Here is a 20,350-nt window from a genome sequence, read left to right as displayed (position 1 = left end):
CTCAGCCTGAGTTGCTTGAGCCCCAGCTGTGGTGGACGGGACATCATCAGCATAAGGGTTATGTTGAATCCCATTCATCTCCCTCGCCGCAGCCTGGGCAACAGTTGAGGGATCCTGTTCACGCAAAGGGGCACAACGGTTGCCTTGAAGAGGCGCAGGATGAGGGACCGCGGCAACTTGGCGAAGTGTTCCCTTTTTGTGTGAATCGTTGAAAAATTCAGATCCACGACGTTTCTTTTTTCCCGCTTTTCGCCATATCACAGATGATGAGATACACAAGGGTTTGGGAAAACTCAATTCCCTGTTCCAGGGAGGAGGTGCCTGAGCCTGACTTTGGTCTGAATTATTTTTTTTTTTTTTAACTTTTATTTTGGAATTTGCTGTGCTCTGTGACAAGAATTGCCAGGCCGGAACACAATGCTTAGAAATGACCGTCCGTCTCTAACTCAAACTTCACGTCGAAACATTTCTCAGTCCAGATTCAACAAGAACTGGAATTCATGTGTTAAAAACCGATTCTTCCCGACGTTTCTTCCTTCATTGCTTACGTACGTTCCACCGTCCTCGAATATCTCAATATACTAACAGCACCTGTCTGCTATTAAAACTGTTTCTTCCTTTCTATCAGATAATGATCATATGATAGTACATGGTGATTTCAAAGAATTCAACTTGCCATGTGCTATTTGGTCTTCTTTAAACGAGTCAAATCACATAATCTTTCAATGTCTCAACCATGTGAAAAAATACCATGGGTCGATTGCTTGGTCTGTGGTTTGAACCGGAAACCTTCAAATTAATACTGCATATATACAAAATTTCAAAAATGTTCTCCTCCTTCTTTTATCTTCTGTTATGTAATAGCTCGGTAAAATGTAATTAACCAATTAACGGTATTTAAATCCCTTTAAAAAGATGAAAAATTTGAAAAATGAAATAATTTTTGTTAAGTAAAAAGGATGGATCTACAAGAAAAATTTTCAAACAGCGCAATTATTCGGGACACCTAAAAAATATCATTTGTGAAAGTTTTGTTTATGATCTCAGGTAAACAATTTTGTCTGGTCTCTATTAGACCTGCATGAACGGGCCGCACCAAATCGATTCGGTGGGATTTTGTATTCGCTTCGTTCAATCCGTTAGAATCATAATTCGGCATAACTTCGAAACGCTCGCTCAAAACGAACTGAACGAAGCAGGTCTCGTAATTTTTACTGAGTCAGATCCGAAAATTTCATGAACTTCATAACATGTTTTGGGTCATTTCAGAGACATGCGAACGAAACTTGCTAATATTAATCCGAAGTGATCGTATTCAGTCTTAAGTGATTCGGTGTGATTTGAATCTGACTGAAAAAAGGTACCAGCAGTTGTATTGGTATCTCGGTTTCCTCCACTAGGGAGCTCACACTGCACGAGGAATAGTGTGTGAGAGACAGAGAGAATAAATAATGGCATGGATGCTGTTTCGTAGGCTTTGCAATTTAATTTCTTCCTTCTGGCTTAAATAATGATTAGATCTAAACAAGATCCGGCAATATGGTAGATACGAGGGCTTTATATTTATATTTCGTGAATAGCAAACAAGAACAATAACTTTTAAATGAAAACGGACTTATTTTTGTTCAATATATTCCCCCCAATATATGATCAATACACTTTTGCATTCGTTCGAACCATTCCTTATAGCAGCTTTCCATTCCTCTTGAGACACCTCCAAAGCATGGTTTTTGAACTCTTAAACTGCTTCTTCGGCGCTAGTAAATCGTTGACCACGCAATTTTTTTTTTTATGTCAGGGAATGAAAAGAAGTCATTGGTTTCGCATTGTCATGATGGAGAATGATTCGTGTTCGGTAGTTGGTTTTGCTAATTGCTCCGAAGACCTCCGACAAAAAAATGTTCGTGTACCACTCAGAACCCCAACAATGGCCACATGACCCATGTTTGAGATGCCAAGTTTTTTGGCACCTATGTGTTTCAAAAATGAAAAGAGATTTTGGGTTAAACTTTATAATTCGTATTTAATCTTGGTGGCTTAGCGGAAGCCGATTACTTGCTATTGCCAGATAAAATTTATGCGAGATCGATATGCAACCAATGCGCAGAGGGGTTAGCATAGAACTAAACTATAGACGACGGCGTTAGATCAAAGAGATTGCCGAAGTGGCGGCAGCAGATCAAAGTAGTTGCCGAAGTGGCGGCAGCAGAGAGCCCCTTTAGCGGGAGAGCGCAGCAGCTCTGCAGAACGTCAACGTTTTACAACATAGGCGGCTCTCTCTGATCATACAATAATAATGTTAAAGTTACGGTTATTCTTCAGCGGCTGGCCCGAACAACCCATTCTCCCCAAGAAACAGGCGACCAGGGAACATCCACACGGACGATGGCTCTTTAGTTTCCGGCTCATACCCATATATTCATGATTCATCACCTATCACAATTTTATAAACGTCTTTTGAAGCACCACGGTCGAACTTTTCAAGCATTTCCTTACTCCAATCGACGAGAGCCTTTTTTTGAGCGATAACAACTAAGTGTTCATGCAAAATGGAATGTATTGAAGTGGAACTAATGTGCAAGGATGCCTCTATATCAGGATATGTCACATGTTGATCTTGCACTATGAGTTCACGCACACCATCGATGTTTTGTGGCACAAAATTTTGGACGCCCTTCACGGCACTTTTCATCGACTGAACTACGACCACGGTTAAATTCTGCAAGCCAGTGATAAACTGTCGATTTTGATGGTGCTTTCTCGACATACAAAGAAAGTTCATATACACATTCTTTTTGGGATAGTCCACGTCGAAAGTTGTGAAAAATAATCCAATGAACCCTCGAGAAACTTTCATTGTTTTGCCAAATTGACTTTTTTAACTGATTGTAAACAAAACAAAAACCAATTGTACATAAAAACGTTTTACGTACATATATGATACAAAATTACATTTATTACGGCGTTGTCAGATTTTACGTATTGACCTTAGTATTGCCAATTACCGAAATATAAATAGCAGCCCTCGTATAAAGATTCTCTATAATTCTGCGTTTTGATTCCTTCTAAGTGTTACACACAGCCTAAACATTTCGAGTGCCGGGTATATTTACGCGCAGAAACTTTTTGCAGTCTGGACATGGTTATTTTTAATATAATTTAAAGTTTAATTTTTCCATGTAAAAAATGTGAACATAAATACTGTCTTTTCAGCATTCGTCTCCTACTTCAACAAAAAATATTTTTTTGCAGTCGTAGGATTTTTTCAAACTAATTTTTTCCTCATAACTTATCTTTGTAAAATGCACATCTTTCTTCATTTTATGTTCCCTTTACAATCCTTTATTTCAAAAATAAAATTTTGTTCAGAATTTTAAAATTCCCCTATGTTCTGAATTTGTAATACTTCAAAGCGTCTTGATTTGTGCGGACACTTCATATTTCTTAAAACTTACCTCCGCAAAATGCCCATTTTTCTTAATTTTATTTTTCCTTCAAATTATCTTTTTTGTTTTTAAGAAACAACAAGCTAATTGTTTTTAATTGCAAAAAAAAATTTAATATGAAAAATTACTGAGAAGTTATTTAAAACAAATCGATAAATATTTTGTATAGTAAATGTTTTGTCAAAATGTTTTCTAGTTGCCCGATGCGCTTTTTTAAAGTGTTTTAGCCAAAAAATTTTTTTTTTTTTATAGCGACCTGTTTATATATGCAATCTGTTCGATAGAAGAATAATCAACAAATCTATAATTACATTACATTAACATTTACATTGTATGGTAAGCGTTCTAAGCGCTCTTTTGAAATTTTTTTGCTGGCAGTGCCCCAGATTGAAATCCCATAGGTCGACATGGGTTTCATTATGGTCTTACAGATTAGTAGCTTTACGCGTAGCTGCAGGGTAAATATTTTTCCGACAAGCCAGAGATGCTTCTTCAGACTTTCATTGAGTGTTTTTTAATAAGGTGAAGTTTCCAAGTTAGTCTTCTGTCAGGCCCCTGTTCCAAGTACTTGGCTGTGTTGCTGCTGGGGATGGTAGATCCGTCGAGTTGGACTGGGGGACGCAGAGGCGGTGATGGATGGACTTCGCACAGTGATAATACATTTTTATTTTTATTACAAAATTCGATCGTAATTTAATTTTCAGTCGTCTAATCAAAATGACCGAAAAACCCTTACAAAAGTGTAATTTTTTATAACCGATACTTGTAGAGTATAAAGGTATATTAGATCTCAGAAGGAAGCGTTTCCGACACCCCATAAAGTATATACATGTATATTATTTCTAGGAAACATTTTTTCAGTTTAGTAGAAATAACTATCTTCTATAAGAATGGGGGGATTTACTTATCAATTATAAGATAACTTAACAATAAAGATGAATCTCTCAGCGCAATAGAGCGTAAGTGTACAATATTCTTGGCTAGTCCGTATTTAGACAACACAAACAAACTGTATGGTTTCCCCACGAAAGAACATGCAACATATAGTTGTCCGTGCGAAAAGCATGGTGTTTCCAAATCTAAGCCACATACAGACAATGTCTGGCCTTGTGACTTATTGATCGTCATAGCGAATGCCAATATAATTGGGAATTGATTTCGTTTGAATTCAATTGACACATTTGTATTAATCATAGGGATTCGTAGCAACACATTTTAGCCTTGAAACTTTCCATTCAAAATGATGGCTTCAATAACGTTTCTGATTACTTTTTTAATGACTAAACGTGTGCCATTACACAGCCGTATGGGGTTCAAGTTACGAAGGAGAATGATCGGAGATCCAACCTTCAATTGTAAATGGTGTGGTGGCATACCGGGCAAATCCAATGAATTCAAAAACCCAATTGGATAATTCACAGTTTCGTTGGTATCGCAAACTGCATCGATATATTTGTATAGCAACAAGTCCACAGGCAACCACTGTGGTATCTTTAAATTTAACAAGATCGCTCTTTCTGCCAGCCAATTATGATTTTCATATTGTGTGTGTGTGTACATCGGGAAATATGTTATCGATGAGAGAATTTTGCAAGTCGATGATTGTGCAGAAATCCGTCTGTAATTTTATGCATCCAGTATTTTAATGCACAGCAACTTTCCCATCGCCAATATCTAACAGTTTTTAAGAGAAAGTTTCGACGGATGGATCCTGAAGCATTTTAACGCGCATATTCACCGTCAGCTGTACATTTTCAACATTATGCCACAGTCGTGATGACGCCAAATTGCCGCCAAACAGTTTATCGTTGTTTTTAAATCCATTAATGTCCTATCCAATGCTTTAAGCGAATTTGAATGCCACAGTGCATTCATCCCAGATAATAATTTTACATTGTTTCATCACTGTGGCCATAGAAGATTGTTTTTTTATATTATACACTGTGTCTGGATTATTTTGAATGTATAATGGCAGCTTAAATGCTGAATGAGCTGTTCTGCCTGCATCTCATAAAGTTGCTGCAATGCCAGATGCAACAGGCAATGCGATGCCATTTTTTGAAGAAGTAAGAATTAGCGAAATAAGGAACTTTTTGCCAATTCCACATGGTGCATCAAGAAAAAAGAATCCCCGTCCTGCCGAAACTGCCAGTATATTGCGTCGTAAATAACTTTTTGTTCATCATTTAGTAGTGGAACTTTGCGACTAACAAAGCCTGCCATTTCTACATTATAGTACTCTAGTTCACGATTCATATCTGTGTTGAGTAAATCAGATGCACTTCGATTCGGTGAGCTCAGACAGAAATGACTGATTGGTAAACGACCATAGATTGTTGGCAAAGCTCACGACATCGTAAAATGATGCTGTCTCGGCCGCGTCTAATCATCAAACTATACGAATAAAAATCCTTCAAACTAACGTTCCTATTTGTTTGGCTCCTGTAATAATATATACATTAAATTAATTGAAGATTTATTCTTTAATAAAAAATCAATGTTCTTAATAATGAATAAATTAGCTGTTACGGGATCTCGTTGTTTAATTTTTACACAATATCCGTCTTGTCCCTTCCAGAAAATTAGTGTATATTGGAGAGCGTCATATTATTATCACCAATAAACTGAAGATCATTATTTCTTCTTCGAATCTCGATTTGTCCGTCGCCAACAATGATTTCAGCAACGTCGTCAACAACAGGTGCATTGAATCTACATACGTACATAAATGCTCTCCAACTGGTGTTGTATCAGGATTGATGACAATAGCATGATTGTCACTTTGTAGTTTGTGCATGTGTGATTTGAATAATTTCAATAATTCATTGTGCTCATTTAACATAGCGTCCAGCTCACTGACGATACGCCTGGCAAAATGTGATTTGAGATTATGATAGTCGCAACGTGCATCCACGCGATTGTCGAGTGCACGTGGAGTAGAAGGTGGAATTAATTTGTTGAACGTTTGCAATATTTTTAACTATTTCTCTTGCTCCAAATTATGTCATTTGGAAGCATGAATTGAATGTGCGAATCGACTTCAAAAACATTCTAGAATCTGGATCTGTACCGATAAGTAAGCCGAGCAATGGTTCAGGTGGTGTTGCAATTTCGGTTATTTGTACTTTTCCTGATGAGCAACACATCCCAACTGGCTCATTTTTAACTTTGAGCTCGTGACAATGCGGGCATTGCTTTTCCAAAGTACCAATAACCACTTTAGAATGAGCATAATATTTAACATCAGGCTCATACTGAAATGCTAGTCGAAGAAATAAATTTGATGTCAATGCTCGATGAAATTGTTGGCGTTGTATGTATGCATCTGTGCGTTACTCTCCGTTCTAGTTGCTTTTGTTGATTTTGCTCATCTCGGGCCTCTTGCGATTGTGATTCACGTAACTGCGCCATGCTCACACGCTCATCTGCATTGTTTTCTTGGACTTTCTCATCGGAAATTCGTACTCTTATATCTCGTATGGTTCTACACTTGGTCGTTTTTTGACTCAAATTGGCCCCACTCCCTTTTTTTTTTTGGCATTGTTCAAATATATTAAATTCTCGGGTTACAATGTTTGTTATTGAACTTCTCCGAAATGGCCCGCCCGATTTTCTTGAAATGTTATGTTATTTCGATTATAAGTTTTTGTATTTTAGATGTTTTCGCTTCCGAGATGAAACGAATCTATCTGAATTAAACTTGGTCAAAACATAGGGGCGTGTAAAAAAATTATTCATACCAAATCTTTGATTTGTGGTTGCATTTATCAGTTTTTCAGAATTGCAAAAGTATAATACAACCAGACGTAAGATATTTAAGTTATGCGAAAAAAGAAGCAATGCGTCTGAAAAAAGGTTGTTTTTAAAAATGACACGAGGGGGAACGTTGTGAACCGCGACAAAAGCCGAAGCTCTGCTTTTGTACGTTGCGTTGACGACTTCGACTTGGGTTCGTTGGTATGGTCCGCCGATCCGCAGTCGTCGGCATTACCAAGTAATGTACATTTGCCGCACGAGATTATTTTTATAGATAATTGTTTTAGTATGGGCTTATTCCAAGTAAATAATGTTTTGAATAGGCTAAATAAGATTCAAGACTTAATTTTTGTTAGTTCGGATATAGATTTCCATGTTACATGTTGCCAGCCTCTCGCCTCTCGAAGAATGTGACATGCATCATATGCCGTTGGAATTCTCAGCTAATTTCCATTCTTATTCGCCATGGGCAGATTTTTTGCTTTGCTTTTTATACCCGATACTCAAAATGAGTATTGGGGTATATTAGATTTGTGGTAAAAGTGGATGTGTGTAACGTCCAGAAGGAATCGTTTCCGACCCCATAAAGTATATTCTTGATCAGCATCAATAGCCGAGTCGATTGAGCCCTGTTTGTTTGTCCGTCTGTTCGTCCCTATCAGCGCCTAGTGCTCAAAGACTTCTGTGATATGTCACTGTTACAAGTATATTTCAAAACTTTGCCCCGCCCACTTCCGCCTCTACAAAGACGAAAATCTGTGGCATCCACAATTTCAAAGATACAAGAAAACTGAAAACGCAAAATCGTAGAGTATTCTAGAGTGTAAAATCTCAACCAGATCGTATAATTATTATAGCCAGAATCAAAAAAACAATTTCAGTCTTTCTCGCTCTGTCTCTCTCTAACACACAGGTTTCATGGTCGGTTTTGCCAATTGCAAAATATGAGTTCAAGGATCTCAGAACCCATAAAAGCTAGAGCAACCAAATTTGGTTTCCACATTCCTGTGATATCGGACCTTGACCGTTTTGTGTCAAAATTTCGCCACACCCCCTTCCGCCCCCGCAAAGGACGAAAATCTGGGGCATCCACAAATCTCAGAGACTATTAACGCTAGAGTAACCAAATTTAGTGTCCGCACTCCTGTTAGATCTTACTATAAAACGTATATCTCACAATTTCGCGTTACCCCGTTCCGCTCGCACAACGGACAAAAATCTGTTGCATCCACAATATTGCCGATTCGAGAATGACCATATCTATCCGGTTGCTGAATCTGGATCAGATCGGATTATTTTTATAGCCAAAAGGAACAAATGTATTTGCAGTGGCTATGCAGCGTCCGACGTCACGCTCAGACTGATTTTCTGTCTCTCTCGCCCGCACTCTTTGTCGTGTCGTTTAAAATTCGCGGCGTCTGCCGAAGGAGAGCCATACTGACTTAGTATCGGGTATATAAATCAATCCCAGTTCGTTTTGGCATTTCATAAATTCCAAAAGGTTGACGAGCTCTTTTCCGTCAGCTATGAACCTGGGTAGTTTGCGCGCTTATACAGATAGTGGAATAGCACTCTATCTCTTTCAGGTGTCAATATTGGCACACTTACTGGATCGGAGGTGGAAATTTTGGAGGCAATTGATGAGTTCGGTAATTCTAATAAACCTGGTTGTGATGGCATTTCTGCCTTCCTGTTTCGTTCTGCGAACCTCTCAAAATTCTCTTTACAAATGCGCTGGTAATGCGCCACGACTACGCCAATTTTTAAGAAAGCTATTAAGCGTTTTTAATAACTGTTGCAATTTTGAATTTAATGAAAGTCGAGAGGTTGTATATAATTCACAATTTTTTTGCATATGTAAACCAACTTATCGCGTATGTACAGTGGTGCTCATACACTTAAGCCACAAGAACTACACCAAGAATTTAAGCGAATATCAAGAAAAGTTTTTATTTTACAGCTCCCATTTTTTGTCTCAAATTAGTTCTATATGTCAGTGTTTTAATACAACAACAACCAAGTTATGAAAATATATAGTCAGCGAAATAATTAAAAAATCTGAAATCATCTCCAAAATATCCTGCTCATATACTTAAGCCACCTCAAAAAAAAAATGTTTAAAAAAGTTAAAATTTGCCCAGTATTCCTAGTATTTTTAATAAAACTACTTTCATATTTTGTAGGATGACCTTTCTGCTTAAGAAAAGTGGAGCAACGCCTTGGTACTGAATCTACAGGACGTGCCCACTGTTGAGGGGTGATTTTCCTCCATTCTTCCTGTAAAATTCGGCACAAATCCTTTCAATTGCTGTTTTTTTTTTGGCAAATGACTTGGTTTAGAATTCCCCACAAGTTCTCTATAGGGTTCTGGTCGGAACTCTGCGGAGACCATTACAAAACATTGATTCCCTCTTGGTTAAGCCACGACTTGACTATCCTGCAGCAATGTATCGGGTCGTTGTCCTGTTAAAATATACAGGCAAGTGGCAAATTATCGGCATGTTCTCCAGATAATGTGTTAATCAGAATGTCTCTCTACATTTCGGCATTCATAATACCTTGAATCTTCACCAGGGGACCTAAGCCCGATGCTGTCCATCATGAATGTTAAAGAGAGCCTTCAATTCGCCACAGTGCATATGAGGGTGATTGGGCGAACGAATGATGCGAGGATGTTAATATAATAGCTGCGACGATTAGCTCAAGACTGAAAATGCAAGGGTTGACGGGCAAAATTTCCGGGCCCTATGCAGCAAGCTTAGACGCGAGCGAGAGAGTAGGATAGCCCGAGAGCGTTAGAGCTGCTCGGGGCTGCTGCTAAGCCGAATACGAGAGATTGAGATATAAGGAGACGAAAGAATTTTTCTGCACATGCATATGCGGTAACAAATGATATTTACAGTGGGCGTTGGAAATGACAACAACAAAATGCATTTCCTTTGGTCCGCACCACTGGCAATTATTTACAATATTTAAGCTGCTTGACCCGACAGTGCCAAAGATCTTATCTCCAAATTTAGACCAATTGCCAAACTCAACAATGTTTCAAATCTTCTAGAGCGATTCATTGCCAGAAAGATCACTTTCCTCATGAAGTCGTACATTAGCCCAAATCAGCATGGTTTAATGCCGGGTAGATCAACGACCACTAATCTCATCGCTTTCAGTAATCTCTGCACTCGTGTATTTGAAATGTACTCTGAATTAAATGTTGTGTATACTGACTTTGCTAAGGCCTTGAACAAAGTCTCCCACTGTGCCTTAATAGCCAAGCTGCACAGGGATTCATTCCCTTCTGCTCAGTTGGTTTAGGTCATATTTTGAACGACGAGAGTATGTCGTATTGGTAAATGGAAAGCTTTCGGACCCATTCTTGGCTACTTTCGGCCTTCCACAGGGAAGTGCATTTGGTTCACTTCTGTTCTCAATTTTGATCAGCGACATATCTCTCAGCATTCAAGCTTTTCATCATTTGCTTTATGCTGATGATCTTAAAATCTTCCGATCTGTCAAAATCTAAGGCGAAAGTATGATTCTTCAGCGCGATCTGGATAGAGTTGTTCGTTGGTGCAGACTTTATTCCCTCCCTCTCAACATTGGCAAATGTTACTTTGTTTCCTTTGGCAATTGTGTCACTGTAAAATCAGAACTACTCCAGCGCGTCGAGACGAACGATCATTTCTAAAAATGTTGTTCCATGACGGTCATGATGTCAAAGTAGCGCGCGGAGATCCTCGTATCCGCAGCCTACCTGCCACCATCGGTTCCCTAGTCAAGCGCCGACCATCAGCTGGCCCAGCAGAGAAATGCGAAGCACAGGCTTTGGGGCTGACACAGGGGAGACCGCAGAGGTGGCGCTGCATGATGAGCTGACAAATTGCTCGGCGCAAGCACTGCGACAGGTAGCCGCAGGTGGTGGGTAGTAGCATCAAATAGGATATCCATGCCCTCCTTCCTGGGCTTTTTCGTCTACCGAGCTATCGCCAGCAACCAGATCACCATCCGAGAGAAGCACGACCTCAGCTCCGACCAGCTGCCATTGCTACCCTATCGAAAACTCCGCAGACAATCCCAGTCCCGACGAGACTGTTGAAGTCTGGCTCAAATGTCCCGGTCTTCAGGGAATTGCTAAGTAGCTCGCTGGATCTCCACACAGACGTCAGGACTTCCCAGGATGTAGACGTAGCAATAGAAGCACTCGTGGCCGAAGTCTGTGACGCTTCTGCAGCTGCTGCCACCTGGGGCCGACAAGGCACTCGAACGTCACAGACTGGAAGCCACAGAGGCGGCACTTCGGGCGATATCGAAAGATGCTTCTCCTCAAGAAGCGACTTAGGCGTGAGTACATGAAGACAGAGTCTTCAGGATAGTGGCTAGGCGAAGGCCACAGCAGACATACACTCAAAGCTGACTGGACGATACAAGCGGCAAGCGCTACACTTTGCTTTCCGGTAAGGATGGCTGACGGCTCTTTGGGCAAGAACAGCAATAGACATTGTGGAGGCTTTGCGACGAATCTGGAAGATAGGTTCACACCTTACGGACGGTCACTGAAAGGCTTAACGAGGCCCATCAGATGAAGCTTCCGGGGGCGCCAATCAACTTCCAAGAAGTATCGATGGTCCTAAGAAAGCTAAAACCCAAGAAGGCCCCAGGTATTGATAGGATCAAGAACATCGTGGCTAAGGCGCTACCACACAGGGCGGTACTGTACCTATTGTTTATCTTCAACGCGGCATTACGGCTAGCATACCCACAGACCAATCAGACTCCTCCCGACCTTTGGTAAAATGTTTGAGCACTGCATCCTACGAAAGGTTGTGAAGTCCTCGCTAGTTAGAAGAGCCATTCCGAACTATCAATTTGGGTTTAGACTCCAGCACTCCGGGCAACTACAAATGGTGGTGGAGCACATACTCGATGGCTTCCAACGCAAGCAGTACACGGTGGCGGCATACCTCGACATCTCACAGGCCTTCGATCGGGTGTGGCACGAAAGACTGCTCGCCAAGATCGAGGTGCTGCTCAACCCCCAGCTGTTCGAGCTCATCAAAAGCTTCGTGACGGAAAGGACACTTTGCGTTGTCAAGGACGGATGCTGCACATCCTCGATAAAATTCATTAAGTGAAGAGTACCACAAGGCAAAGTGCTTGGGCCGACGCACTACTCCCTTTTCACCCACGACATTCCAAAGCCCACCACGCTCAGGGCAGACCCTCAATATGGTGACGTTTGCCGATGACACAGCAGTGCTGTCGAGGGCTGCACACATTCTGCTGACCCTGAGCCGCTGATTATATTGTAATCCTAGTCATTATATTTACCTCCAACTCATCTATAACAGTTATAGTGTATAATTTTATCGTATATTGTTATCTGCGTTAGTTGTTATTAATAATAAACGACCAAACAAAAAAAAAAAAACGAGGTAAGTAATCATTTTAATAAGATCTCTGATGTTATCCCTCTCTGATAATAGATTTAATTAACAGAACAAAAAAACGTCTTAGGTCTTCGAAAGAAACAGAACGGCCGCGGCTGTTGATCAAGAATATACATTAGAGTGACCCTTATTTTTGGAAAGTAAGATTTGAACACGCATACCCTCAATTTTTTTTTTTACTTTTGTTTCCAAATTACTACAAAAATTATTTTTGCTTTTTTAAATTTCATTAAAACGTACAGAATCGTATTAGAAGTTGTGATTTTAACCACGCATACATTTTACATTTAGGTTTTTGGCAAACTTTTTGTTACTCGCGTCAAATTTAATTTGTATTCCTTATTTGACTAAATATAATATATAAAACATATATGTATATACATTGAAAAGTATTTGTTTTAAATATATATAACATACATATATAACAAAAAGGTTATATTTAAATCATAACGAATACTTGGGTTTTTATAAAGCGATGTGTCATCCCTGTTCACTGTTCCATGAACATATGGCAGACCCCGTTACTTTTGTGTTTTTGGCGCCAAAGCGTTTAGCAAGTAATAAAACACAATATAATATTTTTAGCAAAGGCTCAAGAGTTACGCAGCTCCAAACCGCAAATTTTTTTAGTTGGTGATATAAATCATCATCATAGTTGGCGCAAAACTTCAGTCGAATCGCCAAGTGCTTGCGGTTCCGTTTTACAATACGCGTGAAGTAAAAATGACAACAAATGAAAGTGCTAATCTGGCGCTTCGCGAATGCATTATCTTTTGGGAAAGAGCAAGAATATCCACAAAATCTTTGCGTAACAGGAAGCTACTATGCTTACATCAAGCTTGGAGAGACATTCAAAAATATACTAAAAAAGTATCAGAAAAGTATACATCCCGTAGAGAATTTTGTTCAAACTTTGGACAATTTGTTTGATATTGCCCATTCCGAAGCAATGGAAATAATCAAAATGGTGGAGTGGATAAAGAATTGGCCAATAAGGAAGAACGCTCTCAAACAAGGCGTTTGAAAGAAGAAACCCGGCAAAAAAAAAACATGATTCTTCATTGGGTGCACCTTCTTTGAATTTTGTTCTTCACACATATAATTTATATGAAATTATTCTTAATGATTTTTAGAACTTTACTATTTAACTTTGTAGGATGATTTACTGTCAAGCTTGGAAGATATAGCTGAAAGCTCTCATAATTCCATGATAACAGAAAGTGGTCAGCCTCAAAACATAAAAAGACTTAGTCACTCCGAAGCTCGTGGCTGCCTTAGAGAGGTGCCAGCATAGTGTACGTTCTCTGTTTACGTTCTTAAAGCTACTGTAGAGGCACTTGGTTACAATTTTGATGAGCTTAGTATTAACAAGTCTACCATTCAACGAATTTGTACAGAAAGTCGGAAGAAACGTGCTATAGCGATAAAAGAGGATTTCAACAATAATATCCCAGAAGTTGTCTGTCTGCACTGGGATGGAAAGCTTTTACCAGCTCTAGATGGTTGAAGCTGTAAGGAGGAACGTCTTCCAATTGTAATCGCATTTGACAATACAGAACAACTCATTGCAGTGCCACATCTGCAAAATTCGACAGGTAAAGAGCAAGCACAAGCTGTTTGGAATGCGGTTCTCAAATGGAATCTTGAAGATTGCGTACAAATTCTTTGTTTTGATACAACAGCTTCAAACACAGGTCGGTTTAACGGCACGTGCTTATTGTTAGAGCAAAAATTTGATAGAGATTTGCTATATTTTGCCTGTCGCCATCATATCTACGAGCTTGTGCTGAAAAGTGTTTTTGAAGTAAAAGTTGCAGAAATAGCAAGAAGTCCAGATATTCCGCTTTTTAAAAAGCTTAAGGATACTTGGAAAAATCTGGACCTTTCAAAAATACAATCTGGTCTACAAACTGTGGAAGCGCACTTTAGCCGTTCTAAATATAATGAGGGGTTGGCATTTTTTCAAGCGAAACTGAAAGAAAATTTTGCTAGAGGAGACTTTCGGGAGTTAATTGAACTCTCCATAATATTCCTAGGTGGCGATATTGGACGGGAACAGAAAGCAAGACATCCTGGCGCAATGCATCAAGCTCGTTGGATGGCACGAGCCATTTACACCTTAAAAATGTAAATCTTAAGCTCTCAGCTCAAGCTCACTCAAAAAGAAATCGCAGCTATATACGACCTGTCATTGTTCGTAGTATCTTGAAAGCACCGTATCAGGATTTATGCTTTTTAAAATCCTTGAAAGAATATGAAACTATCGATGAAGCTATAGCAAAAGCTGCTTTGAAGAAATTTTGTCATCATTTATGGTATCTACATGATGAAATATCGGCTCTCTCACTTTTTGATGACGACGTTACTTTTGATGTAAAGGAAAGAATGGTCACAAATTTGAGTAAACAAAATAGAACCAGCTTAGGAAAACGATATGTACCATCGATGGAAGATCTTAACGGTGCACTTTTTGGTAAGTAATATTAAACGTTTAAGTATTTACTCAAAAATGAAATTTTTTGTTTTCTTTCCATTTTAGACAAACATGGACGATTTCTTTATCTTTGATATCTTTAAAAAGCAGGACATCATTTGATCGCCTTAAAATTGATGACAGTTTATTGAGTCTGTGCCCTTCATCATGGAACAGTAACCCATCTTACTTAAAAAGCAAGACTAGTCTTTCATTACTTAAGGCAGTAAATGATACAGCAGAAAGAGCTGTGAAATTGATGAAAGACTCTTACGGCCGTCTAACAGTGGATGAGGAACAAAGAAAAATGTACCCGGATTATAAAAAGGAGACTTTAAAAAGAAAATATTCCCAATAAAATATTAGAACTGCGTTCATTGGTTAAAATTTTACCTTTCACATATGTAAAATTTTGAGTGTGATTCGGCATTGGTTAATGACAAAATTTTCAAATAATATTTAGAACACATATACTTTATGGAAAAGGAAAAAATAAGAGGGTATGCGTGATTGAATTCGGAAAAAAAAATTCCCCCATATAAGGGACACTAATATACATATATACCGTATGGGGTCGGAAACGCTTCCTTCTGGAATTTACACTTCCATTTCAACGAAATATCTATTACATCCCTATACTTTTCGAGTACCGGGTATAAAAACCCTGATTCCTTAAAGAAAAATAAAGTCCCAAATCTATCAGAAAAACGCGGCTTAGTTCGAAACTTAAATATGTTGTTGCATAGTGTTATTAAAATCATGATTTAAACTCTCGTACATTTATGTACAAATGTATTTATTTTTGGGAATTACAGCAACTTAAAATACTGTGCAAACAACTTTACAAAGCTACAGATATAAGAATAGTATTTGAGAAAACCACCGACTGGAGAGGGCATAAACAAATGCGTTTATATTTCAGAGTGCGACTTTTTTTTATTGCTGCGGGTACATACATTTATACCTATTTAACTGTAATCTTTGAGTACCGGCTAAAATAACATATATTCGTTATTCGGAAACGAAAATCTCTTAAAAAAGTGGATTTGATTCTTCACAACAAATATCGGAATCCGTATCTCTTTTCCCACATTATTAATAGCTTAATAGATTGTATTACCATTAGATTTCATTATTGGAATGATGATTAAAACTTGTTTATAAAAATTTATTTTTTTTAGGAGATACAGCAGCTTGAAGTTCTGTGCAAACAACTTTACGAAGCTACAGACGTTTGCATTCGTGGGGATGCAGAAAAAGCCCTTGCTACATTTGTAAGTAGCTCAGATGCGCTACCAAAATGTCAGCTTCTACTAGACCGAGCTGATTCGAGTTATGCACAGCTGCTTGCCGCATCAACCCTTACAAAACTAATACAGGGACTCACCCTTGAGCAAAGAATCGACATTCGTAGCTATGCATTAAATTACTTGGCCACAAGGCCTAACTTGCAACATTTTGTTATTCAAGCTTTGGTTACACTCCTGGCCAAAATTACAAAATATGGATGGTTCGATACTTACAAAGGTGAATTGATCTTTCAAAATTTATTAGAAGACGTAAAAAAGTTTTTACAGGTATGTGGCAAGTTCTTAACAGTAAAGACGCTAACACTAATTTTAATTTTGGCTTCTAGGGTTCTGTGGAACACTGCACAGTTGGCGTTCAAATCTTATCACAATTGGTATCTGAAATGAATTCTATTGTTGAATTAGATGTACACTTGTCCTTCTCCAAGAATCGGAAGATTGCTACATCCTATCGTGACCAGCAACTTTACGACACATTTCTACTATCTTGCTCACTTTTAATAACAGCACGTGATAACAGCAAGAACCTTAAATTTATGGATGAATCACAGAAGGCGTAAGTTTTTACACCCGATACTCAAAGAGTATAGAGACATATTAGTTTTGCGTTTCCGACCCCATAAAGTATATGATTCTTGATAAGTATTAATAGCCGAGTCGATATAGCCATGTCTGCCTGTCCGTCCGTCTATTCGTCTTTTTTGTCGCCAAGTTCTTAAAGAATTTATATGCTAGAGCAACTAAATTAAGTGTGCAGGCTCCTGTGATATTACACTGAATTAAGTTTGTTTTAAATTTTTTTTTTAATTCTCATAAAACTCAAAAAAATTTGTAACCTTCACTTAATTTCAGGATTTTTAAAACTAGGTGTAGTATACTCAAGTTATATGGAACAATGCAAACTTCGTTTTGAAAGAACATTTAAATATTTAAAAAAATGTTGGCTCCTCAAGTTTATCATAAAAAGTGGGTCGGATGTCAGGGAGTTTTTTATACCCGATACTCAAAATGAGTATTGGGGTATATTCGATTTGTGGTAAAAGTGGATGTGTGTAACGTCCAGAAGGAATCGTTTCCGACCCTATAAAGTATATATATTCTTGATCAGCATCAATAGCCGAGTCGATTGAGCCCTGTCTGTCTGTCCGTCCGTCCGTCTGTCCGTCCCCTTCAGCGCCTAATGCTCAAAGACTATAAGAGCTAGAGCAACGATGTTTTGGATCCAGACTTCTGTGATATGTCACTGCTACAAAAATATTTCAAAACTTCGCCCCGCCCACTTCCGCCCCCACAAAGGACGAAAATCTGTGGCATCCACATTTTTAAAGATACGATAAAACCAAAAACGCAGAATCGTAGGGAATGACCATATCTTTCAGACTGCAAAATCTGAATTGGATCGTATTATTATTATAGCCAGCATCAAGAAAACAATTTCATTTTTTCTCGCCCTGTCTCTCTCTAACACACACGTAGCATAGGCGGCTTTGCTTAGAGTAAAACATTAGCGCCTAGATCTCAGAGACTATAAAAGCTAGAGCAACCAAATTTGGTATCCACACTCCTAATATATCAGACCGAGACGAGTTTGTTTCAAAATTTCGCCACACCCCCTTCCGCCCCCGCAAAGGATGCAAATCTGGGGATATTCACAAATCTCAGAGAGTATTAAGGCTAGAGTAACCAAATTTAGTGTCCGTACTCCTGTTAGATCTCACTATAAAACGTATATCTCAAAATTTCGCCCCACCCCCTTCCGCCCACACAAAGGACGAAAATCTGTTGCATCCACAAATTGCACATTCGAGAAAACTAAGAACGCAGAATCATAGATAATGACCATATCTATCAGGTTGCTGAATCTGGATCAGATCGGATCATTTTTATAGCCAAAAGGAACAAATCAGACTGATTTTCTGTCTCTCTCGCACGCACTCTTTGTCGTGTCGTTTAATATTAGCGGCGTCTGCCGGAGGAGAGCCATACTGACTTAGTATCGGGTATAACCGTAGAGTTGCGGTGTCCTCAGCAACTCACAACGTTCCCCCTCGTTTTTTTTAACTTTTAAAGCTTTTATTCTGTAAGATAATAAAAATAAATATTCTCGCTTTTGTTACTTTATGTTATTAATCATATCACAAAACTTTGTTAATATTCGATTCACTATTTTATATAATAAATTATCAAAGTACAAAAATTTGAATCGTGCAAAAGTGGATACATGGACTTTTTTTTTTTTTAAATTAAAATCTCTTAAGGAAAGAGATATCTTTGAATTGAAATTATTATTATTTTTTTCTTTATCACTAAATGAAAGAATCTATGAAAATCAGAAGGATTGATACATTTTTAAAGATTTTATAGGCGTTTAAACTGACAAGTGAAACCATGTATCCCACTCGCCACTGTAGATGCTAAAAGAATTTTCGATCAAAAAACAATTAGAGCGAACTTTTTTTTGTTAATGAAGATATGTACATGTATGTGTATGTATATGTAAGTTATCATTGTCTTAACTGTTCATTTTTTAGTATTGTATGTTTTTAGTTAGCGTACAAAAATAATAATCGTTCAAAGAACAAGTCGTTATGAGAAGAAATGTTCTTTTGTCTTTAGTTTTACATAATTCAATGGGCTAGAATAGTCTAAGGCGTTTGAATCCATGAGCTCACTTGTGGTCCCGAATTTAGTGCGGTTTGAAGGCCGTCCCATCCGTTGTTTTGGATGCATGGGTAGTAAGCCTGGAAAGTGTGTAAGGAAAGAGTGGGGATTGGAATGCATTTATTAAATTTCAATTTAATAAAAGCATTAAAAATATAGAAATTATTCTGTGTTTTCTTGGTCTGCCTAGCACCTTTTTTCCAGAAGTCTTCTCCCATTATTTGTATTTCTCTGTGAATGCCATGTTTAACATACGTAGCCCGAGACCACAAAATAATTGCATTCTGCAGTACATGGTGCAGTCTTCAGTTTTTGCCTCGTAGCCTCGTGCTGCTGAAATTGGACCTACCGAAGATGAATATGTTATGGCTTTGATACTTATTGTAAGCATACGGAGATTGTGATAACGAACTCAGTTGAAAATATTACTCTCTTAATTGGAGGCTCAGACAGTTGTCTCGTATGGGTATGGTCGGGACCCTAGTTGGGTGGCAAGGACTAGGTTGCCCTTATTTGTAGATTCTACAAAGTTTAGATGTGCCGACTTAAGCTCAAAGTTCGGCTGTTCGGCCACTTTATACTTCGATAGTCCTTATTAGTGCCATTCTGAAGGATCTTTAGTTAAAAAAGCTTTTAAAATATTAAGCCGATCGAAAAATATATAAGAATTATTTGTTACAAAATCAGATAGTCTCTTTGTAATTAATGTTTGAAAATCTATTCCTTTAAAAGTAAGTGTTTTCAGATCATCATCGTTAACACAAATGGTCAAGAGTTGCGCCACCATTTTTCGTTCTGCATGAAAGTTACTTTATCGTTAAACAATGCAAGTGCGATATATTCATCAGATAGATACCGAAAAAATCTCTTTTAAAACGACATTTGTAATTTTCCGATCAACTTCTTTATTATTATACATTTTGCATATAAATTGAAAGTCCAGATTTATATAAATTTATATAAAAACCAACAATAAAAATAGATACATCGCGCAAATAATTTTCTTTTTGATTTTTCAATTTAAAATGCTCTCGAAAAATATATATTTTAAGGGATAAATCGCCTCAGACATCCAGCGTTCATGGATCGAAAAAAATGACCTTTCGGAACCGATCCCAAAAAAATTAGATAACAGTTCAACGTAATCAGAACGCGCATGATGTTTTGTCAATTCAATATGCCGATAATTTTACTGTCGGCTTTGAATGAAAAGATATTTTCGCTTGGTCTTGGGACTTTCGCTTCGGATTTGGTCCTTCA

The 20,350-nt window shown here is 38.2% G+C and overlaps 1 protein-coding gene across 1 annotated transcript in view; it reads left to right on the top strand.

Annotated features, from left to right (window-relative positions):
* LOC6603368 (ran-binding protein 16) overlaps positions 1 to 20,350 on the top strand; it is a 59,060-nt gene that overhangs the window by 24,746 nt on the left and 13,964 nt on the right. Inside the window, exons 2-4 of the mRNA XM_026992560.1 lie at positions 16,301 to 16,393; positions 16,590 to 16,696; positions 16,756 to 16,985. Coding sequence (XP_026848361.1) covers positions 16,813 to 16,985 — 173 coding nt within the window. The 5' untranslated portion in view covers positions 16,301 to 16,393; positions 16,590 to 16,696; positions 16,756 to 16,812. The remainder of the gene's footprint in view (positions 1 to 16,300; positions 16,394 to 16,589; positions 16,697 to 16,755; positions 16,986 to 20,350) is intronic.

This window comes from Drosophila persimilis, unplaced genomic scaffold, assembly GCF_003286085.1.
Source record: "Drosophila persimilis strain 14011-0111.01,24,50 unplaced genomic scaffold, DperRS2 tig00000746-arrow-arrow-pilon, whole genome shotgun sequence".
In the NCBI taxonomy this organism is placed as follows: Eukaryota; Metazoa; Arthropoda; class Insecta; order Diptera; family Drosophilidae; genus Drosophila; species Drosophila persimilis.
This window is presented reverse-complemented; position numbering and strand designations above follow the sequence as displayed.